At 37.3% G+C, this 27,958-nt stretch overlaps 1 protein-coding gene across 1 annotated transcript; it reads left to right on the forward strand.

Annotated features, from left to right (window-relative positions):
* The first annotated feature begins 18 nt into the window (after window positions 1-18).
* On the forward strand, window positions 19-27,952 carry tbl3 (transducin beta like 3). The gene is made up of 23 exons (XM_022673393.2): window positions 19-202; window positions 1,446-1,497; window positions 1,598-1,693; window positions 1,784-1,831; window positions 2,105-2,246; window positions 2,827-2,911; window positions 3,319-3,489; window positions 4,101-4,176; window positions 4,337-4,433; window positions 5,930-6,141; window positions 6,901-7,042; window positions 7,343-7,401; window positions 7,532-7,638; window positions 7,992-8,127; window positions 9,666-9,896; window positions 11,886-11,956; window positions 12,733-12,889; window positions 13,952-14,010; window positions 16,605-16,708; window positions 19,001-19,072; window positions 22,516-22,674; window positions 23,726-23,819; window positions 27,325-27,952. The coding sequence occupies exons 1-23, from the start codon at window positions 168-170 to the stop codon at window positions 27,677-27,679; spliced, it is 2,760 nt and encodes a 919-aa protein (XP_022529114.2). The 5' UTR covers window positions 19-167; the 3' UTR covers window positions 27,680-27,952.
* Window positions 27,953-27,958: the final 6 nt, after the last annotated feature.

Genomic DNA, 27,958 nt, shown 5'->3' on the forward strand with positions numbered 1-27,958 from the left:
CGAGTTAGGTAGTGTGACGCCATATTTGTGCGACGGGAGCTGAACACATGTGCATGTGTGTGGAGAGGCTGCGCAGATGAATCCGCAGCTTTAACTCATTTATTACTGTTATTATACAGGATTATTATTAATATTCACAGCGAGGCTGGAGGAGGGGCTGTGCTGGCATGGCTGGCAACACTCAACTTAAATTTAAAACCAAGTAAGACTCATTTTTTTCTGTTTTGTCGGCCCGGTGGTGAAGCGTGTGTATGTTTGTGTGTATGTGTGACTGCGGGCATGCTTCAGACTGCTGCTAAAACTACATATTAAACTGTAAGAAACGGCGTTTTTCTAGAGAATCCCTATAAAAACTAGTAGTAAACCTAATATTCAGAAACTCCCAACTGCAATTGAGTTTTAAAACAGTCCCAACCAACCCAAATGTGGTTAAAGTAACGTCTGTTATTTTTTTATAACGTTGAAAATGGTTGTGTATTTTACATTTCATCACTATGCAATTAAAAAAAAAAACTCTTGGATGGAGGAATAAACAATGGTTTCACCTAAATTTTCAGAAGTTTACTACTTTTTAATTTGATACCAATTCTTCACCATAGCTGAGGGAATGTTCATGTTCTATTAGTCTCACTGTTGTGTTTTTAAGATCTAACGTTAAATCAGATTGGTAGTGGTGCGTAACATTCTTTATACATAGCTTTACTAAAGTGATTTAAGTACATTGTTAACACTGTTAACCAAAGGATTTTCTACTTTTAGCTACCTTTAGATATTTAGAGATAGGGGTAATAAAAATGTTTGTATCACTGCATACAGTTTTTTTTTCTTCCTTTTCCATTTAATTTTGTGCATCCTGAATGTGAGTTATAGTTTATTAAATGTTAAGCGTACGACGTTAAAACAATGTTGCCAAATTTGTTGATTCACTTTCCAAAATCAACACTAAATCCTACACTGATCCAAGCATAACGTTAAAGTTAAAATGCCAGTTTTAAATGAGCTAGTGTCGGTTGAGCACGGCAGCAAAACTAGAAAAATGGTGGCAGCTGATTTTGTAACCCGCATTTCTTTTTACTTTCAGGCAAATTAAATGGGTATCTAATAAATTATTGTTTAATTAATTTTTCTTTTATGATTTTAACTTATGACTTAAAATGAAAGTTTGAAAAGTATTTGGCTATTCTGTACCAGTCACACCTGCTCATTCAATGTTTTTTCTTTATTTCTTTATTCTTTTATTTCTTTATTCTGGACACTGTCTAAATTTTCACAGTTTTTAATTCCCCTCCGTAAATTGATGAGCTGTATGTATGGTTGGTCTTCTTGGTGCAGCAACTAATTTTCTTTGGTTTACTATTAGTGAGTTATACAGTAACAGCATGAGAAGGATTGTGTGTTGACACTAACCATAATGTTTTTTTGGTTGTTTGTTTGTTTGTTTTTAGTTATGCTGTCTCCAGCAAAATTGAGCCCTTCTACAAGGGAGGAAAAGTACAGGTAGGTATTTGGATAAGGCTTTGAGTATGAAGATAATAAATATTTTCTGGTGGTAATAATTGATCAGTAATCCAATGTATCTGTATCTGGCCTCCTGAAGATAAGTCATGATGAAAAGATCATCTTGTGCTCCTGTGGGCCACGACTCAACATTTTGGAGATTGCTACAGGCAAAATCATTCACAGCATTGAGCAGGTAAGAGTGTTTGATTTTTGTTTAGATAAAGAAGTTTCTACAAGTGCATGAACGGGCTCACTGTTTATAATACCTTTTTATTATGCGTAGGATGACCAAGAAGATATCACGTCCTTCTCCCTTAGTCCTGATGATGAGGTACGTCAAGCTTCCGTCACTCTTTGTTAGCTAAATGCATTTTTGCAGATGCAATATGATTCAGTTCAACCTATGACAAAAACATAAACCGGTAAAATAGGAAATACTAGGGGTTATAAGCCACCTTCCAGAAAATAAAAATAAGCCTATTTAAGGAGCAATATGGAAGAATGATTTTAAAGATTTTTACTTACTTAGTTGTTACAGGTCACTAACAGTTACAGTGAAGTTTTGGCTTTGAACTAAATTTGCTGCATTTGACTCCTGTTTCAGATGCTGGTGACGGCCAGCAGGGCCCTGCTATTAAAGCAGTGGGACTGGAGACAGGAGAAATGCACTCGCTCCTGGAGGGCCATTCATAATGTCCCTGTGGCCAGCATGACCTTCGATTGCACCTCCACTCTGCTAGCAACAGGTAGGACAAATACATACAGCTCTGAAAAAAATAAGAGACCACTTAAAAAGGATGAGTTTCTTTGATTTTACCAAATTGAGAACCTCTGGAATATAATGAAGAGGAAGATGGATGATCACAAGCCATCAAACCAAACTGAACTGCTTGAATTTTTGCACCACGAGTGGTATAAAGTTATCCAAAAGCAGTGTGTAAGATTGGTGGAGGAGAACTGAAAACTGTGGATAAAAACCAGGGTTATTCCAGCAAATATTGATTTCTAAACTTTTAAAACTTAATGAAAATGAACTTGTTTTCTTTGCATTATTTGAGGTCTAAAAGCTCTGCATGTGCTTTTTTGTTATTTCAGCCATTTATCATATTCTTATTTGGAATTTGGGAGAAATGTTGTCTGTAGTTTATAGAATAAAACAGCAATGTTAATTTTACTTACATATATACCTTAAATAGCAACATCAGAGAAACTGATTAAGAAACTGAAGTGGGTTATTTTTTTCCAGAGCTGTATATACACATGTACATAAAAACAGACTTTTATATTTAGTTTCTTTTGTTGTAATTAATACTTGTGTCATTACAGGGGGTTGTGATGGAACAATAAAGCTGTGGGATGTAGTGAAACAGTACTGCACACACAATCTGAAAGGATCATCCGGTGTTGTCCAGTAAGTAATGAAGTCTGGAGTCTTTTCTGTTGCTGGTAATTGGGGTTCGATTGATTTGTTAAAATTAAATTGCTTAAAGTGTATTGAAATCAGAAGTGCAATACAGGACCGTTTTGATTAGAGCTAGAGGAGAAGGATAAAGCTTCTGAGCATCTTCATCCAATAAGCACATCTTCTGCCTGATCTCTCTAAGATCTTTGCTGCTGAATGCACTTAAATTCTCGCAAATCTTCCAACATGAGTTCCTAGTGTCAGGTTTTCATTTGCTGTTGTATAAAGATTTTGGATGCTTAATCTTAGAAATTTGCGCACAGAGTATAGCTTTAGAGAAGTGTTTAGTTTGATTATACATGGACAAAGTATTTAATGCAGTCTTTTTCTTTTCTATTTTTCTTTGCCCTCTTCAGTTTAGTTGAGTTCCATCCAGACATCAACCTGCTACAGCTTTTCTCCTCCTCGATGGACTGCAGCATACGCATCTGGGACCTGCGCACCAGCAAATGCATCTGTGTACTGGAGAGCCACTACAGCGCTGTCACCTCCCTTGCGTTTTCACCTGATGGCCACACACTAATCAGGTACATTTGGTGATGTGCTATTGCATTTCAAAAAAAAAATTATTTAGTTGAAAAGTTACTTTATTTCAGTAATTCAGTTAAAAATGTGAAACTCCTCTATTGTTTAGATGTAACAAACACAGAGTGATCTATTTTAAGGGTTTATTTCTTTTATTGTTGATGTTTATGGCTTACAGTCAATGAAAACCCAAAACTCAGTGTCTCAAAAAATTGGAATCTTAGATAAGACCAAGACGTCCTGCTGGAAAATGAAATCCGCATCTCTATAAAAGTTGTCAGCAGAGGGAATCATGAAGTGCTGACTTTGGACTTAATACTTGATAAAACACAGTGGACCAACGCCAGCAGATGACATGTCTCTCCAAACCATCACTGATCATCAAATTTTACACTTTATTTGGAAATCAAGGGAGCAGAGTCTGGAGGAAGAGTGGAGAGACACGCTGTCCAAACTGCTTGAGGTCTAGTGAGAAGTTTCCACAATCAGTGATGGTGCTGGTGTCGGTCCACTATATAATATCAAGTCCAAAGTCCAGCAGTGGTGTAGCTCCCTCACCTTTTCTTGCATCGTGAACCTTTGAGCCAAGCCGTGCTGTGTTTTGATCTTTTAGCTCTGGACGAGATAAAATCTGCTCAGTGTGGGACCTGAAAGAGCGGAAAGTGAAGAGGACTGTTCCTGTCTATGAGGTGGGACTGATGTTAATGCTGCTCCAGAAACTAGAAAATCCATATATATGATCAAACTTCTAATCTCATGTTGTATGATACGTAGATTTTTGGTGAAATTGGAAAAATTGGAGTTTTATCATTTATATTGGACGTGTGTTTGTGGTTTCTTTTGGTTTAGGCTGTGGAGGGGGTTGTCATTCTCCCTGAAAATGAGGATTTCTCTGAGCTGGGGGTGAAAAGTAAAGACCTGCACTTTGTCACTGCTGGAAGTAAAGGTGAGCACTGTAGCATCCTGTTCTTCTATAGCCAGCAGTACTACAGTCTGTACAGACTGAACTGACCTACATTACCTGCATATGTTTGGTTTCCAGACTTGGATATAACTAATATAACCCCAATTAAAAAAAAAAAGTAGGGATGCTATGTAAATTGTAATTTTATTTGTAATAAAATACACCAGATGCTGAAAGTAAGACATTTTACCATTTCAAGAAAGCTACCAACTCATTTATAATGTGAAAGGGACGTCTTAAAGGAGAAGTCCGGTGTGAAATGGACTTTAGGTGTATTAAAACGTGATAGAGTACTTACCTTTGTTGAATAGCCCACCTCCGCTATCCTGCAGCTTTCTGAGATCCAGTGTTTTGTTCAGTTTGCCAAAACAAGCTTTTACAATGAATGATATGGGGCATATTTTGCCCCTGCAGATAAATCACTTTTTTCCACTGTTATCCAGGCTCAAAATAGCTAGTTTTCCCATAGCATAGGTATCTCTGCGCGCCACCATCTTAAATTTAACTCACAATACGTCACAATAGGTAGGATAGCTAAGCAGATTGCAAAATTAATTCCTTGGAAATGCATAAATTTCAGCTGTTACTAAAAGTATATGGTTACTGTCAATATTAAAATGCAAAGAAGCAACAACAAATTACATAAACATTGCTCAAAAGATTTTGGAGATTTAGCTACGCTATGGGATGTAAACAGTGGCTTTTAATAAACTTCTTGTGCAGTTTTAAAGTGATTAATGCCTCGTTTTGAATGTCAGGGCTCTTCGGATTGTACCAATGAGTTGTAGAGCTACTTTGATGGTGTAAAATGTGATTTATCTGCAAGGGCAAAATATGCCCCTTTTAAAACCCATTCTAAAGCCTGTTTGGGGACAAAATACTGGATATCAGAAAGCTGCAGGAGAGCGGGGTGGGCTAATCACAAAGATGGGAACAACATCCAGTTGTTGGCCTGTAGCTCATCCCAGCCTTGTGCAAGGTCTGTGAGAGCCAGAAAAACAGTATTTGATCAACCAGTAATAAAACTGGCTCTCACAGACCTTGCACCAGGCTGGGATTAACTACAGGCCAACATCTGGATGTTGTTCCCATTAAAAGAAAACCTTAGGTGTATTAAAACATGATAAAAAAGGTTTTATTGCTGGTTGATCAAATGCTGTTTTTTCATGCCATAAAATGCGAAGTAATTATTTAAAAATCATACAGGGTGAATCTCACACAGTTGAAGTGTACCTATGATAAAAATTACAGCTCTCTCCACTGTTTGTAGTTGGGAAAACCTGCTAAATAGACAGTGTATCAAATACTTATTTTCCCCACTGTATGTTATTCTAAAACCTCTATATGCTGTGTCTATCCATATGCATAAGCTACCCACACTATAGGCAGTGTAATCCTGTACTACTAGAGATGCAGTTTTTTGTTGTTGTTGTATAATGCCATTTACTTATTACTGATTGGCTCCTGTTGTTATGCAGGTGTTCTGCGGGTGTGGGAGTCCAGCTCAGCGCGCTGTGTGTTCACACAAACACTACCCAGTGCTCCCGTGTCCAACCCAGAGCAGGCTGATGGAGACCCCCTCAGTTTGGTGTACTGCCTGCCCATGCCCCTTTCCAAACGCCTGGCCACTGTGACTGCTGAGCACAACATCCTGCTCTACCAGCTGCCATCTCTGAGTGTGCAGCAGCAGGTGGGTACTGTCACAAAATAGCTCCAAATGTATTTAGTTTGTGTGAAAGTTTTCATAAATCAGGCTTTTTTCATACCTTAAAATCTGAACCATAATTCTTTTTTTTTATTTACATTGTAAAGTTTTGTTTTACTTTTATTTTTTTAGTTTTTAGGTTAGGTTTTCACCCTGCAGTTTTGTGAGCTTACTAAATAACCTTTTTCTTACCATCATCACATACAGCTCTGGAAAAAAATAAGAGACGACTTAGTAATGTTTCTCCTTGATTTTTGAAATCTATGGAATATAATCAAGCGGAAGATGGATCACAAGCCATCAAACCAAGCTAAACTACTTGAATTTTTGCACCAGGAGTAAAGGCATAAAGTTATGCAAAAGCAGTGTGTAAGACTGGTGCAGGAGAACATGCCTAGATGCATAAAAACCAGGGTTATTCCACAAAATATTAATTTCTGAACTCTCAAAACTTTATGAATATGAACTTGTTTTCTTTGCATTATTTGAGGTCTGAAAGCTCTGCATTTTTTTTTTGTTATTTCAGCCATTTCTCATTTTTGTAGTTTCATTTGTAGTTTAGAATAGAATAATAAAACAATGTTCATTTTACTCAAACATTTACCTATTAATAGCAACATAAGAAAAACTGATTCAGAAACTAAAATGGTCTCTTTATTTTTTCCAGATCTGTATATTATTATCATCTCTCCCAAAGAGAAAACAATCTTGATGTTTTGTTTTGTTTATGTTGTTTATCTTTAGTTTGTGGGCTACAATGATGATATCCTGGATGTGAGGTTCCTGGGGAAGGATGACTCTCATATTGTTGTGGCCACAAACAGCTCCCAACTCAAAGTGTTTGAACTGGCAACCAGCAGCTGCCAGATTCTCTACGGACACACAGGTGTGTAAAGACCAGGAGGTGGCAGCACGTCTGTGCACAATGAGGGGTTTGTAAATGGAAAAGGCAGACTTGTGAGCTGGTGCACTGCAGTTTGCTCATGCAACACAATGTGTGTGTGTTTAAATATGGTACATCATAGATATTCAAGAAAATAATAAACAAATCTATGTATTATTTAAGAAATATTAAAAACATTTTTATAAATGCTTAAGGCAATTTTGCACAGTACTCTAGTAGAGTTGACTGAGAGATTTTCCAATCCTAAGTGGTTAATGTTTAATGTTTTCGTGTTTTTTGTAGACACTGTCTTGTGCCTTGACGTGTTCAGAAAGCGCTCCATGTTTGCAAGCTGTGCGAAGGTAAGCCAGTAGTTCCATTTAATAGTAATTGTAATCAAGCTGTTTAGTTTAATTTAGCCCATTATTTGATTTGTAATACTGGGTTTTAAATGTAAGTAAAGTATAATGATGTGGTGGTGGTGTTGTGCAGGATAAAAGTGTCCGGGTTTGGAAGATGGACCCCGAATCTGGGCGTGTGCACTGTGTGGCTCAGGGCCATGGACATTCCAATGCTGTGGGCTCCATTTCCTGTTCAAGGTCAGACCCCAAAAAAAGCCAATTAAGGAATAATATATAAAATAATCTAATATAATACAGAAATGGTGTGAGTGTGTATGTATATATGTATGTATGTATGTATTAAACCCGTCACAGTAACACACAGTTACAATATCGACTTATCATATAATATAATTACACAACCTAAATATATGTAATTGTATGGCACCAACCTATGGCCTTAAACTTACATGAATCAATAAGATATTATGTTCTGTAGTAGTCACAAATCAGAAATGTGGCACATCAGACATACTGTTAAATGTTTTAATACCAACCTGATAGACAGCCTGATGACTGTTTTCTCTCTTTCTTCATTTACATGATTGCAGGTTAAAAAAGGCCTTCCTGGTTTCAGGCAGTCAAGACTGCACTGTTAAAGTATGGGATCTTCCAGATACTCTTCCTGCTGCCGGCGAAGAACCAGCTCAGCTCGAGGCACGAGTGACTGAGAAAGCACACGATAAGGTCCATCATTGTCTCACTCTGACTTTTGCTATGAGTCACTGGGTTTTCTTTGAAAAATGGTTTACTTTACATAAAGTATAAAAAGGAACTGGTTTCAGGTGTCCTGTTACAAAGTGCATGAATCTATTAATTAACAAAACATCCTTTATGTAATACTGTCAGCAGGTATTTATTTATTTTTTTTGTTTAGTAAAACCTTCCAGTATATATGCACTTACATCACAAGTAATGTAAAAAACTCATTGTGTACCATTTTTAGAAAAGGGTTTTTACGTGCCATTTTAGAAAAGGGTTCTATAGTAGGCATTGTTTCAATGCTGAGGTTTGATTAATCAAATAACACTTTCACTGCTTAAATATTGTGTTTTTTGGCTGGTTAATTGTTCTTCAGATTGGTGAAAAACGGTACCAGTCAGTAGTTTGACCAAACCTGAAGTCCTTGAGACAATGTAGAAATAATTGCTCTTCCTTTCCTGGGGAGATTCTGATAAGAGGCAGTTTCATCATAATATTTTTGATGGTCTTTGTAACTGCACTTGAGAATAATTTCACTCATCATGATTTTTGTCATTTTTACTATATATTTATTTTCAGATTAGACTGTTCTGCTGTAGAGTGTTTTTGCCTCTTATCACAAGCCCCACATTTTTTTTTTTTTAATAACGTTTAACAATTACTTATCAAATACTGAATAAAGCCACAGCTCTGGAAAAAATAAGAGACCACCTAAAAATGTCGAGTTTCTTTGATTTTACCAAATTGAAAACCTCTGGAATATAATCAAGAGGAACAAGCCATCAAACCAAGCTGAAATGCTTGAATGTTTGCACCAGTAGTGACACAAAGTTATCCAAAATCAGTGTGTAAGACTGGTGGAGGAGAACATGCCAAGATGCATAAAAACTGTGATTAAAAACCAGGGTTATTCCACCAAATATTGATTTCTGAACTCTTAAATCTTGAATATGAACATGATCTTGTTTTCTTTGCATTATTGAGGTCTGCAAGCTCTGCATCTTTTTTGTTATTTCAGCCATTTCTCATTTTCTGCAAATATATGCTCTAAATGACAATATTTTTATTTGGAATGTGGGAGAAATTTTGTCTGTAGTTTATAGAATAAAACGACAATGTTCATTTTACTCAAACATATACCTATAAATAGCAAAATTAGATAAACTAATTTAGAAACTGAAGTGGTCTCTTTATTTTTTTCCAGAGCTGTATATGAAAATAGGTTGTAATGCATGTCTCTAACTGTAGATCTCTGGCTAGATTGTATGAAAGCCCATTTCTGCCACTGGGGGAAAAAAAAAAAAATTATAAAAATGAGATACTGAGTCATTAATAAGCTACAATTATGAGATTTTGTAGTACCCTGTAGTATCTTATAGTAATGACTTACTATCTTAGTATCTCTTAATAATAACTTATTTTTGTGTCTTACCAGAGGACCTTTTTTTTCTTCAAATGGTGGAAATGAGCTTCCATAGCATTGTCTATCCTTGTAGTTTATTATTTTTTAATCTTTTCTTCAGGATGTGAACAGTGTGGCCATCTCGCCCAACGATAAGCTCTTCGCGTCCGGATCTCAGGACCGCGCCGCTAAGCTGTGGTCCCTGACAGACATGAGCCTGCTCGGGGTCTTCCGTGGTCACCGCCGAGGAATCTGGTGTGTCCAGTTCTCCCCTGTGGACCAAGTCCTTGCCACTGCCTCTGCTGATGGCTCCATCAAACTGTGGGGTCTACACGACTTCAGCTGCCTCAAGGTAAAATAAATGACAAGCCAGAGCATCAGCACTGGAAAAAAAAAACAAGTATGCAACAATTGGTGAAAAAATGATAGAAATTTTAGTCATGTCCACTAGGGGTGGGCAATATTATATCGTATACAATATATCATGACACAGAAATATCATGATATTAAAAATCCATATCGTGATAATAGAGCTGTTCTGTCTTAAAAGTGGTCTATTATTTACTGTGAAGCTTTAGGTGTATTTATTGTATAATTGTTTTAGTTTATATGCATGCACTAAATATTCTTCAATATTTTTTGCTGCATTATATTATTTTATGCTATATTGTTTATTTTGCCACATTATGATTATACTGTTATACTATTATACTATATTCCTGAAATGACTGAATTATTTTAGTTTTCCTATATCGCCAAGTATATCGTTATTGCAAAAATACCCTGAAATATCGTGATATTATTTTAGAGCCATATCGCCCACCCCTAATGTCCACATATCTTATCTAACATATCTGTTATCTGTTAGATACATAATATATTCAGCTATGTTAGTAATGGAGTTTTAAAATTCTAAGTAACCCTCAGACCTGATTCATACTTAATACTTTCACTTAATACTTTCAAGTATTGTTGTTTCTGGATTTAGCATGATGTGCTGGCCTTTCACGAGGGGTGTAACGGTACACAAAGTCTAACCCAGCTTTCTGTTTTAAAATTTGATTTGACATATTAGTAATATTAGTAGTATTAGTAGTTTAATGTTGTGCTGTATAGTGCCCCCTTGAAGAAGATACTACAGCCTGTATTGTGTTTTTAAGCAGTAAAAGTAGCATTTTAAGTGTGTTTGCTCAAAAACGCACATAAACTCACAAAAATCCAGATATATCTCCTCCAATATCATCCATTTTATCAGGATTTTATTTGTTAAAAAGGTGTTATCTGTAAAATCCTAAGTTTTTTTTTTTTTTCCTCAGTTTTTTAAAATTCAAACAAGATAACCATGAAAGAATAGGAAAAACTAGTTACTGAAGCAGTACTCCTAAGCCCCCTACATTTCCCACAATGCCATGCAAATACAACACTTTCCAGCTTAAGGTTTATGGGGTGGCATGCATGCTAGTATAGTTATGTTTATTGGCCCCAGTAGTGTATATTTGTGTTACCGATCTATAGGCACTGTGCAGCTTGATTTAGGGCATGTCTGTTTGTCTTTGCTATTGTAATGATGGGAAAAGTACACCTTGTGCATCTCGAAATGCACAAAAGGCAGGCACTTATTCTCATATTTAATCGTTGGTGTGTTTTGTGCGTAACGTGAAGTAAACCATTCAGTGTAACAATTTCCTTTAAGAGACAGGTGTGCTCTGACTTTGGTGAATTGGTATTTTAACGGCGCGACGCAGCACTGCTATGCTTCTGACCGAGGAAACTGACCTGCTTGTTCATGCTGTGAAGGTGTGCAAGCAGGTCATTTACTGGAACAGCAATGATTTTTAATTTTATATTCTGTTTATTGTTGTTATATAACATGGGTTTGTTTACTTCTGTATGTCTTTTTGTGTGTAAAAAAAAAAGACTGGGTGTACGCCCCTGTGTTGCCAAGATAAACGTCTGACTGTTGACTGTTGCCTAGGTTGTATTTAGTCAGTGGTGCACCTGTGTTTTCTGTTGCCAATATAGCAATACACCAGAAATTCAACAACTCAACATACACACTCACTTCCCAACCGCCATGCCCATCAGTGTAGATTTATTCATAAGCTTTATTGCTAGTTAAACAATGTAGGTGCAAAGCGTGAAAATAGACTGTTGACTGGGTGTAAGATAGCAATGAGCATCCCAACACTCTTTGTGTAGGGCATTAGATAGGGACCATTCAGTGTGAATGGCCAACATGGGCAGAATGAAGTAGTCATGCTGTCCCATTATTATTTTATGTATTTTTTTGTATTATAAGTTTCTTTCAACTGTTCAACTTTTTTTTTTTTTTTTCCCCCAGACTTTCGAGGGGCACGATGCATCCGTGCTGAAGATCATTTTTGTCAGCCGAGGAACACAGCTCGTTTCTGGGTAATCCATACGCTTTCTCTCTTTTCTTATCTTATAGTAGAACTCTACGACTCTAGCACTACAAATGATCAAAAGCAGATGTGCCTTGAGAAGCCGCATTTTAAGACCTGTATAACAATCTTATCTCACTACCGTGGTACTGTTTAACACATGATACTGATAAACGTTTTCCTGAACTGATTCCCCTCCCACCTGTAAAGAAAAGAATCTATTTTAAGGTTACATTTTCTACCTGTTCCTGTTGTGTACATATAGCTCTGCAGACTCTACAGTCATCAGTTTCTCTGATTTTGCTATTTATAGGTAGATGTTTGAGTAAAATTAACACTGTTTTTTGTATTCTATAACTACTGACATATTTTTTCGTAATTTCCAAATAAAAATAAAATAAATAAAAAAGTTAAATAAATATTTGGCGGAATAAACCTGGTTTTTAATCACAGTTTTCATGCATCTTGGCATGTTCTCCTCCACCAGTCTTACACACTGCTTTTGGATAACTTTATGCCACTCCTGGCGCAATATTTCAAGCAGTTCAGTTTGGTTTGATGGCTTGTGATCATCCATCTTCCTTTTTTATTATGTTTCAGAGGTTTTCAATTTGGTAAAATCAAAAACTCTTTTCTTTTTCTTTTTTAAGTGGTCGCTTATCTTTTCCACAGCTGTCATAATGCAAATAAATGTTCAGATTAAGTAAGTGACAGGCCAATAAAATAATTTGTGAGTCTCTCTCACACTCTTTGTCTGTTGTTTTTTTTTTTTTTTTTTTTTTTTAGTGGGTCTGATGGCCTTGTAAAGCTGTGGACTATTAAAACCAATGAGTGCATAAAAACGTTTGATGCACACCAGGATAAAGTGTGGGCTCTGCATGGCAGCGGTAAGGATGACCTGATGGTAACTGGATCTGCTGATTCCAACATCACAGTCTGGAAGGTGAGTCTGTGCAGGGCTTCTTACTTTTAGTGCTTAAAGGAACAATCAGTAATAAATGTGGGCGATTGTGTGAAATGGCTACAGTGTCCAGTTTACAAACTCAGGATGGCGTTTTCTGCCCTACCCTCTTCTCCCAAGACGCAAAGCTCACACAGGTTGCCAGATTGACACACAGTGTCAAGCGACGACAAGCCTTGCTGTGTAGCTGATCAGTGAAAATGTACAAAATGTCCAAAATTCTAGGCTCTTCGATGCTGGTGGTGGTAATAAATTACCTAGTGGTTAGCAACCTGAAGTTTAGCAAGTACTGAAGCTTAGTGATTACCTATTCAGTAGAAAAATAGCCAGCTCTCCCGTGTCCTTAGCTGTTGCGTGTCTATTCATGGCAACCTTGATTGTGGAAATGGGACTGCTGCAATGGCAGTGGGCAGATTTGGAGGCTAAATCCCCCAGATTACCACATCATACCACACAGTTCAAATAAAAACTATTGGCTGAAACTCTGCTGACGACAGCTGCCAGTGCTCAAACTTAGCATGTTTTCTTATTATCTTAATTTTCTTTAATATACATCCTGATCATGTTATGAGATTTTACAGAAAATATGATCCTTAATTGTCCTTTAAGTACTTAAAGGCCACTGCACAATATATTGTTTTTTAATTTTCAGAATATATTTTAAATATTTTAAATGTAGAAATATGTTTTCCAGACTGATTCAGCCCTAGGAACCAATGAGCCCATCGGTTAATAATTAAAAAGGAAATGGTGCATTTGCATGTTAATAATCAGTGTTTTTCCAAGGTAGACAGTGTAAAAATAGCAGATAGCACTTTCAGGAAACTGTACATTTTTAAAACAGAAGCTGGATTAATTAGTAACACGAGGAAGAGTGTGTATATGAGCTTTTGAATGATGTCCTGCTGCATAGTCTTAACTAATTGGTACTTTTTATGCAGTCAGAACATATATATATTTTTAAAAACTTTTTATACAAAACCTCTTTGTTCTTCTAGAGAACGCTGCATGCATATTTATACTTCTATCTCTCTCTCGTTCCAGGATGTCACAGAGGAAGAGCTAGCAGAGGAGCAGGCTAAGCAGGAGAATCAGATCCTAAAGTAGGTTTGCTCAAACGATGGTTGTTTCATTTATCTGCTGAGAAAAGTAATGGCAGTTGGATATCAAGTAGCTTTTATTTTTGCAGAGTGGATGAGGGGTAGGGGTAGCAGTACTCTTAAGCCAGACATTAAGGTATTAAGACATTTCCCTCAATACCTTGCGAACCCAAGCAAATTACAACTTAAAAGTTTCTGTTAAAAAACAATCACTCATATTTCCGTAATAGAGCATATCATGTGTTCTTCAGGCTTCATGCACCATGTATGAAACTGTGACCATCACTCTGTAAGGGTTCTAAATGATGTAGAATAGAATGAGTTGCGAGTATGGATGCACCAATCCAATATTAGGAGGGGATATTGATCCCAACATTTAACAAAAGCTGCGTAACGTATCAAAAAATAGGGCCGATTCATAAGACCAGACAATTCACTGAACATTCTGCATGTAGACATTATCGAAGCTTGATATTTTTTCTGTTTCTAGTCTCTAAACTCGCTATGTACGTTTTTTAAGCAATCAATAAAGCATTTTTGTATGTCACTTTGGATAAAGGCGTCTGCTAAATGCCTTGAATGTAAAATATTAAAGGCGCAGACCATTGACAGTATATATTAACTGGACCAAGCCATCCCTCTGATTTCAACGGAGCCAGGTGAGGCCAATCGTGTCACTTCCTGGTCGGCTTCTCGTGGGGCGTTAACCGGGAAAGTGAGAGATTGCGCAGGTGCCAGCATGACGCGAATCTTCTGCGTGCCGTGCAAACAACCGAACTGTTTATAGGAGCTCCACAGAACTATTCACTCCACAGTGAGAAAAGCTCTATTCCGTCCCAGAATGGGGCTTTTATTGAATAAACAGCAGATAAAAACTAGAATTACTGATATCCAATATTAGTCCACGGATTTACTGAAGAATATCCATATTGTGTCTATATAACAAGCATTTAGAAACTCAGTAATAAGAATAATACATGTGTAATATAAATTACAGTTATATCTGTACATTATAATTCTCATAGTCTATCTTACTTCTATTTACTACTATCTTACTATCTACAATGTATTATCACGGTTAGTAGTAGTATTATATTTGCATAATAAGAGGTTACTTTGACCCTGCTCTAATTCAATCAGCTCTGTACTTTTAAATTAAGAGGAGCAACTTCTCCAAACATTACAGCACGGTATTTTGGGTCGCTGTCTTTTTACGTCATCGTTAGCATAGTTGTATAAAAATGTTATTTTCTAAAGCTATGAACAGATTATTAATCTTATGGATCAAATGACAGAAAATCTGTTCTTTGTAGAAAAGAACACGGGCCGTGTCATAATTGAAAACGGCTTGGAAATACATTTATTATTGGTTCAAAGACACCCCGAAATGAATGGAAGTGAATGGATAGCTTTGCTCAAATGGTCCTCTCATCCCTCAGCAGCACACTTCCGGTGGCACGTTTTGGAAGGGAAAAGCTGGGGGCCTGGCGCAGACAGGTCCAGCGGTCTAAATTGCTGCCACTATGATCGGGAGATTGCTGGTTCGAATCCTGGTCATGTAGCTTGCCATCAGCTGTCGAGTTTACTTTCATCAGCATATAAATCGCGTGTGTTTTCCTACAGGACAAACCATTCAAACTTGCAGATGAGCTCTCAGCACCTGATTAAAAAATCACACAGTCTCTGTCTGGCTTAAAATACAGCTATTAAATGAATAAATTAACATTCATTTAAAAGAAAGAAAACAAAGAAGCTAGCAACAATCTAGCTAATAAGCTATTAAGCGCATTTAATAGATATGAAAAATAGATATGAAATAAGAAAATAACCAACTAAACTAAGCTTAAAATACTAAAAGAAGTATAATCTAACGAATTCTAGAAGATCAAAACGAAATAGTGAAAACACAGTTACAAAAATAATAAAGTAATATTACAAAAAAACACGCAAATATCCTGAAGTAAATAAACTGTGCCTGTGCTGCGAAAAAACAAAGAAATGAACAAAAACAACAATTTAAGAGACACTAATGTGGTACTAATCTCAAAGCAGCAGCTTCGCAGGTTTGATGTGGAAGTTTTGAAAGCTGACAGCTCTGTCCTGCGGGGCACATTTTGCATTGCCTGTGCTGCAATTTTTTTTTTTTTTTTTAATTCAGACAATTATTTTTTCCCAGCAATTTATTTTTTACTCAGTAACGGGGAGTTTTCCAATGTAGTAAAGTAAATTACTTATGTCAAAATGTACTTGAGTAAAAGTGCAATTACCTATTTTAAAAACTACTTTAAAAATTACTCATAAAATCTACTCAATTACAGTAACGTGAGTAAATGTAATTCATTACTTTCCACCTCTGATCATTGCAAACAGTGCAAGGAACCATCTACTACATGTGTACTAGTTTGTGCAGGTTTACTCCCTAATATCTGATCAGTTTTGGGTATAAAAAGTTAATATATGGGTGTTGGAGCTGAAAAAAGTGCATTAGTGCATCCCTAGTTTTGAGGAAAACTTCTTTAAACACAGCCCAAGACTAATTCATGTATTTTTAATCTTCACACTAGATCTAAATGATATGATTTTTTTTGATATTCCAGGCAGCAGGAGCTCTCCAATCTGCTCCATGAGAAGAAATACCTGAAGGCTCTGGGCATTGCCATCTCTCTGGACCAACCTCACACTGTTCTCAGAGTCATCAAAGGTACAGGAAACACTCAGCACTCTCAGACATCAAGCCCCGGCTGGCTTACTGCCAAGTGGTATCAGTTTTACAGGCATGTGGAAAGAGTGTAATGGAACTGTACTTCTTTAAGCACTGCTGTATTTTTGGATGGTTTCCATTGGTAATTGGGACCAGCCAAACAGGTCAGACAACCAGCTTTCAGATTCCGAGTGGTTCATCTTTTTCCTAGAAGACAAGAGCGGTCTGTGTGGAAATGGAGAGAAATGGAATTTGTGTCATTTTGGATTTTTTTGTTTTTTTTGTTTGCAAGCTCAGTTACAAACAGTAAAAAGATTTTCCGTATTTATTTTTGTTTGTTACAGTAAAATATCCATCTGCAGCTACAATACTATTACATATAGTGGAATATGGTTCAAAAAGCTGACCATGTGCTTTTATTTTTTTATATAAAATGCAGAAATAAATGATGTTTTTATTAATTATTATACTTGCAAGATTACACTGACAGGACAGAAGTCAAGAAATAGCAGTGTGTAGCAGGTCTAGAAGGTTAATCAAATTTAATTTGATTAATTGCATTACTGTTTGGCATAATGGAAATTTTATAGAAGCTGCAGAGTAAATCTCAGTAAATAGACATTTGCTTCTGTCAGAAACGTGTAAAAAAAAAAAAAACCTCTTATGTGGCAGTGATTTTCATATTTTACACTTTTTTCTTAACTGAAATAAAGGAGGCCATGTTTGCAATGTGTTTAATATAAAAGCTGCATGTAGGGTAGAAGGGGGCTCTTATATGAAAAATAAATAAATAATTAAAATGAAATATAAAGGAAACAATAGCTTGCACATAACTTAAAATGGTACCGTTTGTTTACACAAAAACAGAAGTTGTTCTAGGAACTAAAAATAGTAATCGAGAATCGATCATATATTTGAAGAAAATGTAGATTTTAACAACATAGCTTAGTCCTAGCATGCAGATGGATCACGCAGTGTTGCCACAGTTGATGGATTGGAAGCAGCCACATCTCTATAAGTTGTGAGGCGTTATCTTGTGAGTGAGGCTCAGACTTTCATCGAATAGGAATTTGGATTTTACGTACTTGTATCGTGTCCAATGACTTTTGCCATGCACCCTGAAAGGTAAAAACTGCTGCACTGACGTATAGGCAGTGGCGCAAAAAGGGGGTATGCAGCGTATGCGACGCATAGGGGCGCTGCACTAGAGGGGGCGCCAAATCGATGCCGTAAAATTATTTCTAGTCTGCATTTTCTGTAAGAGCTGTTTGTTCATGTATACAGTGGGGCGTCGCCTGGACTGGGCTTCTGGGGCTTTAGCCCCGAATAGTTTTCCAGTAGCCCCGAATCGTTTCACTCAGCTCAGCTGTATTATTAGTGAGGAGACAGTCCGCTGTTCCGCCTTTCAGGAGAAACAGCCAATCAGCTTGAGGGTTTTGCAGAGTGCGGTGGGCTAGTAGGGAAGCCCCGCCCCAGCCCCCCACCGCCTCGCTGGGAAGGGTTTTTGAGGGTTTTTGAGTTCTTGCACCGGGAATTTGTCGTGGTGTATGTTTTCTGTACACCACGATAGTATGTTTGCATACACCTCAAAAAGTATGTAATGGCACCCCTGCCTATAGGGCATTGACCACGTCTCAATAATGTATCGCTATTGAAAACGATACCATGTATCGCAATATATCAATAATATCAATATTTGGTTCCACCCCCTACTATGTTACAATAGACAATTGTAGCCCAACACCATCAGTCATAATCATTGCCCCCCCCACTCTGCTGTGCACTGTGAATGGTTTGAGAATTGTCTGTGGTTACTTAGAAACCTATTCCATTTTCCAGTTCCTGAAATCACAGAAAAAAAGTGTTGTATTCTTTTCCTTGTTGCTTTTTATAGAATGGGTTCAATTAGTTCAGCACCCATTGATATTTCAACAATGCTGCTGGCCTGTTGAGATTGACTCATTAGCAGAAGTAATTGGAAACTCCAGAGAAGTGTCCGGAGTTACGAATCAAACCAGAACTTTCTTTCTATTGACAAAGACTCTTTTTCTTTCTTAGCAGGAAGCTGAAGCGGCCAATGCCAACTGACTAATGCATTTGATGCAACATATTTTTCTTTCTGTGAATTTCTAACACATGATACAGCTTCTTACTTTCCATTTGTTCCATTATTGAGAGGACAACTGTTCCTGCTTCCTGTTAAAAATCCACTGATCCACACAGCCTGGCACATTGTGATTAGAGTGATTTCATCTTAGAGTGATTCTAGTCTTTTGTTTTCTATGCTGACAGAAATCCGTCAGGATGAAAAGGGTCCACAGCTGCTGGAGGAGACCCTACTGAAGCTCCGGCGGGACCAGAAAGGTGAGTTCCAGTAATCAGGAAACATGAGACAGGGAAAGATATGAGGAAAAGAAAGTAGATAAAAAAGAAATTAATAGGAAAAATGTTTTCCATTACAAAGAAGTGAAAGATAAGGAAAGCTTTATAAATTTCCTGGCCATTAAAAGCTTGCACCATCCGTCAACAACCATAGGCTTAAAATCTACACACAAAGGCCGGGAAAGGCAAATGAAAAAATCACAAAGCATGTGTTAGCGTACGATTTCTGTTAGGAAGAAATGACGGGTAAGAAAAATGGGGTCAAGAAAAAGACTACAATATATCTGAGAGAGAACAGCTCAAATGCCACGGTGAAACTGCCCAAGCATTGAATCTCCAATTCAAAGGTAAAGTTTAGTATTGTTAGTTTAGCTGAGAGAAACGATATCAAGGCGTGGAGAGCATTGAGGAATCTGCTTCAGTTCAGTTCAGTTCTTAATAATTTTTTTTCTTAAATAATAGGTCTATGCTTCTTTAGTGTTGGAGTGTTAATTAACATCATTCCGAACAGATTTCGTTCATTCAACCAGCCAGAACATTTTTTTAAAAAGCTCAGTTTTCACAATTTACTTACAAAAAATGTGGGGTTTAAATCAGGCTTTTAGAGTTTATGGACCGGGTTGAGTCGGGCAGAACATAGGCGGGCTCGGGCCGGGTCAGGCTGGATATTTTTGGGCCTGTCTCTCCAGTAAATACATTGCCCATACTCCAGTAAAAATGCCCATACTACAATGCTATAAATAATCAGACTATTTAAAGACCATAATAACCTGCCTTTGCCATGGCTTGTTTTAGGGCTTAGTAGCCATGAAATGACGTTGATCTCACATAAAATACTCCAACTATCTAGATGGACCTATTTGACCAGGTATTTGTTATCTAAACGCACAAGTACACAAAGTAATAAACGCACAATCCCAACTAGGGCTGGGGTGCCTCATTGACGTAATCGCTGTCGTCGATTTACAGAACTACGTCAATTTTTGTAAAGTAAGGCGCATCAAGGCTTTGCTAAAATTGATACATCCTATGAAAACATAGCGTGTATTGCAAACCGCACAATACCGTGCTTAACAATGGGTGCAACATGAAAATGACAGTTTTTTCTACCCATCCTCCTTCTCACCTTCTGAGCCAGAAGCGCCTTTTGTGATTCTGTCTTGATGCCTGTCCAAATATTAAAGGAGATGAAGGAAGCCACTTAAAATACCCACCGGAACGGCTCTCAGTGAAAGAGACGTGAGAGTACGCTTCTCAGGGAGTCGTCACTGCGTGTACTCCCAGATTTTGCCGTTTACTTTGTAAAGATGTTCTGTATCAAACCAGATTCAAACAGCTGGAACGATGTTTGCGTACACTTTGGGCCGTGACACGTGTCTAATATCCTAGACTGGAAGTCGTTTCGATGGGTATTTTAAGTGGGTTATTTGATCTTCTTCAGTTTCATTTTTTGGGTGCTTCCTTTGTTTATCGGTTTATGTAGTAATGTGCGGTTTGGAACACACGCTACTAGGGGTGTGACGAGACACTAATATCACGAGACGAGACACGATACTATGTTCACAAGAACGAGACGAGATGAGATTTAAAATTACATTTAAAAAAAGGCAAGAATGATAAAAATAATATATATATATATATATATATATATATATATATATATATATATATATATATATATATATATATATATATATATATATAAGAAATAGAAATAAGAAAAAAAAAAAAAACTTTTCTAGCACTTATATAGTGCAAACAATAAGTGCAAACCACAACCAGTCATATTAAGACTACGGTTTGTGTTTTTTTTCTCCTAAATCTCTTGTAATTTAACTATGCATAACCATAACCAGTCATATTAAGACTATGCTTGAAGTGTAAACAGAGACAGAACATTTTTTTTAATACAGTACAGAGCTAAGGGATTAGTACAGCTGCCTATGGAACAGTCACGTGTAGAATTTATTTACAGTACTTATATATGGTTTGTGTCTTGTTGGTCACTCTGTTACCGTTTTATTGTTTCCACTGGAGCCAAAATGCAGCCAGACATACAACTTAAAAGTAGCAGAAGCATCTTCTATGCAAATGCCTGAATTTTCCTCTTCTGCTGAGAGCTGCTCTCACTGCTCAGCCACCACACTATCGCTGCTATTGTTACGGTGTTGCCAGATCCCTCTTAAAAAGTCCACGCTAAACTGTTTTTTTCCCGCGAGACAGGTTTTAGCTTGATGAGAAATATAGTCACGTTTTATTGTTGTAATAGTTAAAATAGTCACCCCAGCCCTACTTGGGATAAAACGTTGGGCCCTTCTTGTTCTTGTTCTTTTAGATAACCAAATACCTGGTCCAGTATGTCCATCTAGATAGTTGGAGTACGTTATATGAGACTATCCTTTGTTTATGGCTTGCCTCACACTATCTGAAGAATTATCCACCTTCATCCGTGTAGGAGAGAAGCAATAGGAATAAATGAGGAGGAGAGGAGCAATAGCAGTGCATTCATTGAAGGAGAAATACAGAGTGAAATGTACTTGAAATTGGACTTGAAACATGATAATATATACTTTTTTTTTCTGGATAGCCTCCAGCATTGCGACATACAACACTATTAGCCGATGCCCCCAACAGGCTTACAATGCTAGTGAGGGGGGCATAGCATTACCCATGCACACTATATACACCATTAACAAGCTCAAAGTAGCTCCACACTTTATTGGTAGAATTCCGAGGCCCTTGACATTGAAAATGAGACACTTTTAAATTGAGAGTTTATAAAAAAAATATGCACAGTATCTACAGTTAGTTCTCCAGGTGCCACTGTCTTGAACTTAAGGCACGATAATCGACTGATGACCACGAATGAATAGGTAGAATAGGGGAACAGATTGCAAAATTATAGCTCCTGTCACACCAACTTCAGTCCAAAAGTAGTGTGAGTATTCACGGGACTTATCAGCTGTAGTTTTGTTCATGCTTTTCAGTCGACTAAGTGTAACTTGCCGTGTTTTTCACACTATAAGGCACACTTAAAGTCCTTAAATTTTCCCAAAAATAGTCAGTGAGCCTTATAATCTGGTGCTCCTTTAATGTATAAATTCTACCAGTAAGATTGTAAGGAGCAGTAAATCTTTGAGCTTTGTTAATGGTGAATAAATAGCTATCTCATCCCCTAGCATTGTAAGCCTGTTGGGTGCATCGGCTAAAAGCACTGTACTTTAGAATGCTAGGGGACAAACCGAGGTGGGCTGTTCATCAAATGGTCGTACTTATCATGCTTCACATGTTTCTCCTTTTAATGTACCTCCCAAATTCAGAAAAAAGTTGGGACAGTATGGAAAAAAAAGTACAGTGTTTCTAGAAAAAATCAGCTAGCCTAAATGCACTTTGTAACAGTTTTTGTGTGTTTGTGTGTGTTATAGAGTCTCTGCTGCGATACTGTGCAGTGTGGAACACGAATGCACGGAGCTGTCTGGACGCCCAAGCCGTACTTCAGGTGCTGCTGACCCACCTGAGCCCAGCTGAGCTGCTGCAGTTCCAGGGAGCACGCACACACCTGGAGGGCCTCATCCCTTACACCGGTCAGTGAGCTGTATCTGTATACATTCTACAAAAAAAATAGAATCTAGCAAATACCTAAATTTATCTAATTTCCATTTTTCCATCCCAACAGCACTTAAAGCTAAAAGCTAGCCTACCTAACTTACCTAACTTTATGTCTGTCTCATCCCCTCCTTGGGAAGAGATGCGATGTAACTAACTGTAACTAAAGTCCAGAGGTTAGGTAACTTTACTGCTCCTCTGTGATATCACAAAAAGCTGGCTCAGATAAAATACAGATACAGATAGAGCCCACATTGCGTACTTTAAATGGTTGTCTCATTTCTTAGGGAAATGATTTCAACCAATTTCCCTTCTAACTTAGGCTACATTCACATTACCAGGCTGAAGTGAATCAAATCCCATTTTTTGCTCAATATGGCTCAGATCTGATTTTTTAATGGCTGTGTGAACGTCCCAAATTAACTTTTTTCATATCAGATTTGAGTCACTTTCATGTGTGGTCCTAAATCGAATACATATCAGATCCATGGACATGTGACACGAATGTAAACAGTCAAATCGGAATTCATACATCTTTTTGCTTTTACGCATGCGCTGCGTGCTTCTCTCCCATACCCACGCATCTCCTGGTGCAGCTGTGCAGCTAAAGCTGCAAAAACAACAAAAGCAAACCGTCTGGCCTTTTTTCACCTCCTCGACCTGAGCCTGTACTTCAGACCAGCTGTTTAATGTTTCTCCACTCTAGCAAAAGATGCTCCACATATGAGCTGCTAACGCATCCATTTCCCTTTATAAAGCTACGAGTTGTCTCTCAAAAATGAGTTTTTTTTTACTGTTGGTGAACAAAGAGATTTGTTCACATTACACACAGATACAGATCACTTACATTTGTGAATGTGAACCGCCAAGATGGCCAAACCTGATCTGAGCAAAAAAATTGGATTTGAGCAATGTGGCTTGTAATGTGAACGTAGCCTAAGTTCAAATGGAGGGAAATGAAAAGCAAATGTGCAAATTTTATAAGGAAAAACTGTGCTAATAATAGATTGTTCTGTCTTTGCCTTGCAGGGAGACACATGCAGAGGATTGGCCGTCTGCTCCAGTCCTCCATGTTCCTGGATTACATGTGGCAGAAAATGCGAGTGACAGGAGGCAAAGACAGGTGAGCAACCCTGCAAATATCTGCTGCTATTTGATCAAAAGGGCTGTGTACAAGCCTGCATCACACAAGCAGCCTGAACAATCTGGAGTTTGAATGGTGTTGATGAACTGACAAACTTTTAACCTCATTTCATGCCCCCCTCCCCTTCCTCCTCAATCCTACTTAATCCTACTTTTACCCTTTAGTCTCCTTAAGGCTCCTTTGGCCTTAGACTTCTGTGTCCTCTATTTCTAATGTACATTCGTAAGTTGATTTGGAAGCATATAAAGAGTTTCTGCTCATGATCTGTTACAGGGTTTCATCCAAGATTTCCAAGCTTGTTAGCCTGTTTAAAAAAAAACAAAAAAAAACCAACATATATTACCTGCCCCGTTAAATAAGCTGCCGTGTTCAAAGCTTGTGGAAAAATGTAGCGGCTTATTGTCTGGAAATTACGGTAATGTAATGTAACAATGTAATGTAATAACTACAAAAATCTTTAACAAAGTGACTAAATTAGTTCAGTTGATACAAACAGAATGAAAAAAAAAGAATAAAATACTCAAATATTCCTCACCCAAACAAAGCCCATAATCATAATTTTATTAATGTAAGTTTATATTTGCAGCAGTATCACATTTATTCAATCCCAGGCCTGAGTTAACCCATGTGACCTTTTCAACTTTTGAAAGAAAATAAAGTGTAGATTTTATCATTATCTACCCTGTTTAAAAAAAATCTGTTTCCACATGGGTGGTTACCACATGACCCAGACAAAAAGCACTTTTTTGAGAGTTACCGTGCCAGATATGCCAGTTTTTCATTTGCTTGAAAAGTGTGTTTGATCAGGGATTAAATAACTGAGATTCCGGAAGTCAGAGAAGGCCATCGATAAGGACGGCAGTGCTGTGTTGGCTTCTGCACGTAGCCTGTTAGTCACCCTGCTGCAGAGCCAGGTTCAATTTCCAAGGAAATGTGAATGCCATTCTCCTCAGCATCACGGAACTCAGACATCCTTCTACATGACCCATTGAGCAGCTCTGCTGAGGAACAATAAAGCTTTGTGCTTGTGATTGATGGTCAGCTACACTTAGTTAAACAAGTTTGTGGGTTTGCTTTATTGTGTAATTCTTATCACACAGAAAGCCTGTATTGCATGAAAATGTTGATATGCTCCAAAACATTAATAGATCTAGTAGTTCATCAATGTGTTTTTAGTGCTGGGTGATCATGGCATAAAAAAATGATCTTCCATTTTTTTCACAAAAAAAAAATGTATTATAAGCGAAACACAGATGATTAGGTTTAAACTAGGTTTACTTGTAAAAAAAAAAAAAAAGGTGTTTTGTGATCAGACGCTTTGGGTTGAGTTGACTTATTGAGTGAATCAGTGACTCATAATATGACTTACAGAAGAAACTTTGAAGGAGAGATTCTGATTGTTTTCCACAATTAATCACGGATCCTCAACGGAGAGCGATGATGCTGCAGTTTTTAGAAGTGGTAGGATTTATTTCTAACTAAATATATGCTTTATCCCACCGGGTATTTGTGTCGATATTGCAGAAACAGTGCTGGAACTTTTTTCAGTATGAGCTCTGTCCTCGGCGGAATGGTAAGAAAATACGCACACGTTAGTCGACGGATAAACACTTCAGAAATGAGTAGCGATTTGAGATATTTTAGATTAAAAAGGTAAAATGTCTATATGTAAAATCGCAATAACACCATTTTGAAAATCGCATTAAAACTGTAATTCAAATTAACCAAATTAATTGTGAAAATCGCCCAGCACTAGTGTTATGTATTCGTGAGCGGAAACACTGATATGCCTCTTTGTTTAGTTCACTCATTAGTGCTGTTTTGCTTTCGTTGGCTATTTCTACCCTGATGGTTCACATTTGTGGTCTACAGAAACTCTGCTCTGAAAGAACCAAGAATCCATTCATTATCATTCATCAGAAAGAGCACACATTCTTCACTTTCATAAGTGATGACAGCAGTACGCATACACACAGTGCAGCGTTCAGGTTATTTTAGGTTACAACCATTGTTGACAAAAAGGACAGAAAGTACAAATGCACACAGACAGCTTGTTTAATCCCTGTGCAGAAATATTACCAATACATATATACCTATTGGCACCAGAGTAGCACTAGAGTGGCACTAGTAGTGCCAGTATTGTATTGGGAGTAATAATCAACCTATATGGGTTTTTAATAGATGATGCAGATTTGTTAAAGAGCATTAAAGGACTATATATTTACTTGTCTTTTTGTTAAACACAAAATTCAATAAAAAAAATATTTAGCGATTGTGCGATTCTGTTTACTAAAGTATGTATATGGTTTAATCTCTCATTTCACCATGTACTTTTCATCCACACTTTTTTCCCCTTCAAACTGTCGACACACCATGGTATCCCTCTCGCTCTCTCTCTTTCTCGTTCTCTCTCGCTCGCTCAATCACTCTCTCTTTTTCTCACTATCTTTTTCTCGCTCTCTCTCTTTCTCACTCTTTTTTTTTCTCTCGTGCTCTCTCCCTTTCTCGCTCGCTCTGTCTTTTTCTCTCTTTAGCCTCACTCTCATTCTCTTGGTCTCGTTCTCTCACTCTCACTCGCTCTCTTTTGCTCTTTCTCTCTCTCTTTCACTATTTTTCTCTCACAGTCACTTGCTCTCTTTCTCACTCTCCTTCTTTCCCACTCTCTTTTTCTTTCTCTCTCTCTCGTTCTGTTATTCTTTAATAAGTGCAGTCTAGTCCACTGACTTTTACTGACACATTTTTAAAGAATGCAAAAATATTTATTTTTTTTTTTTTTTAATATAGAACTTATTATTAAGGATTTGTACTCAAAATTATTTCAAGTTTGGCAGGTCTGTACCATTATTGTCTCTGTCCAGCAGTCTGAAATGATTAAAATTGAGTTTAATTCTCTAAAGTGACAGTCATTTAGCAACTAAACATTTGAGGTAGCTGTGCATGCACAGTTAAGAAATCCCGTGGCTGCTGTGTCTTGGGAAGAGGTTTTAGGGGTCTGGGTATTTATAAAGCTTTTAAATTGTTCTTTCCTACCAGAGACCATGAACAAACTATAACCGTAACAGGCTAATAAAGGTTATTTTAACCTTGTTACAGTGAAGGCATTGTAGCCTCTAAAATATGGCTGGTTCTAGTGATTATAATACATTTTTTATTTTAGATTACCATGCACGTTCACTTCACAGGAAAACTATATGATGTTGCTATAGACTGCTGTAACATACATTATGAATAATTTTATTATTTGCACCTGATTCTCACTTAAATATGTTGTTTGCTTGTAAGTGTGGTAAAACAAAACTCATGTTTTAACAATCTATACTGAAAATGATTATTACTTCACAATTTTAATTTCCAATCTAAAATTTCTTAAATATATAATTGAATTTAGCATTTTTTTATATTTTAGGGTTTTTTTATGTTTTGAAGCACATTAGTCATCATTATCAGATAAATAATATTGTATTGTTTGTTTATTTTTTTCCAGTGGGTACCTACAAGACGAAGAGATGGACACCAGCCCTCAGGGCATATTCATAGTGGACAAGCAGCCTAGCCTGGAGAAAACAGCTTCAGCTGCCCAACAGCTAAATGAAGAAGAAGAGGACGACAGGTTCCAGGCCAATGAGGGACCAGAAGACAGCGATGATGAAGTGCCTGAAGAAGCGGACAGCATCAGCGCCTCAAAAAGTGCCAATAGCAGACCGGTCAGGAACGAAACCAGAGCGAATGGGGTCAGAAATGGTGGCAACGTGTCCAGTGAAGAGAGCTCAGATGAGGAAAATGTAATTGAAATGTCTAATAAATTCTCTACCACCCAGCTGCTGACAGAGGCGAGGTGATTGGCTTGTGGAAGGGGCTTTTGGGTTACAGTGCTGTAAACGGAAAGAACACCAGGAACAAGGAACCTCTTACTGCTGCACAGCAGAACAGCAAAGCATCAGTTCATCATTAATCTAAAGATAGTTGCTGACTGGTAACCTTGACTTAGTGCAGGGAGGTGGACATTATTTGTACCTGTATAAAAAAAAGTCCTTTGTTTCCTACATGTTCTGATATAAAAATATTAATATGGGATGGATTTTAAATAAAAATCTACTTTTTAAAGTTGAAAAGTTTTG

Source organism: Astyanax mexicanus, chromosome 19 (assembly GCF_023375975.1).
Source record: "Astyanax mexicanus isolate ESR-SI-001 chromosome 19, AstMex3_surface, whole genome shotgun sequence".
In the NCBI taxonomy this organism is placed as follows: Eukaryota; Metazoa; Chordata; class Actinopteri; order Characiformes; family Acestrorhamphidae; genus Astyanax; species Astyanax mexicanus.

Coding starts and splice junctions, on each gene's coding strand:
- tbl3 (XM_022673393.2), top strand. CDS start 168: ATGGCTGGCAACACTCAACTTAAATTTAAAACCAA. Junction 4,177..4,336: donor GGACTGTTCCTGTCTATGAG/GTGGGACTGATG, acceptor CTTTTGGTTTAG/GCTGTGGAGGGGGTTGTCAT. Junction 6,142..6,900: donor CTCTGAGTGTGCAGCAGCAG/GTGGGTACTGTC, acceptor GTTTATCTTTAG/TTTGTGGGCTACAATGATGA.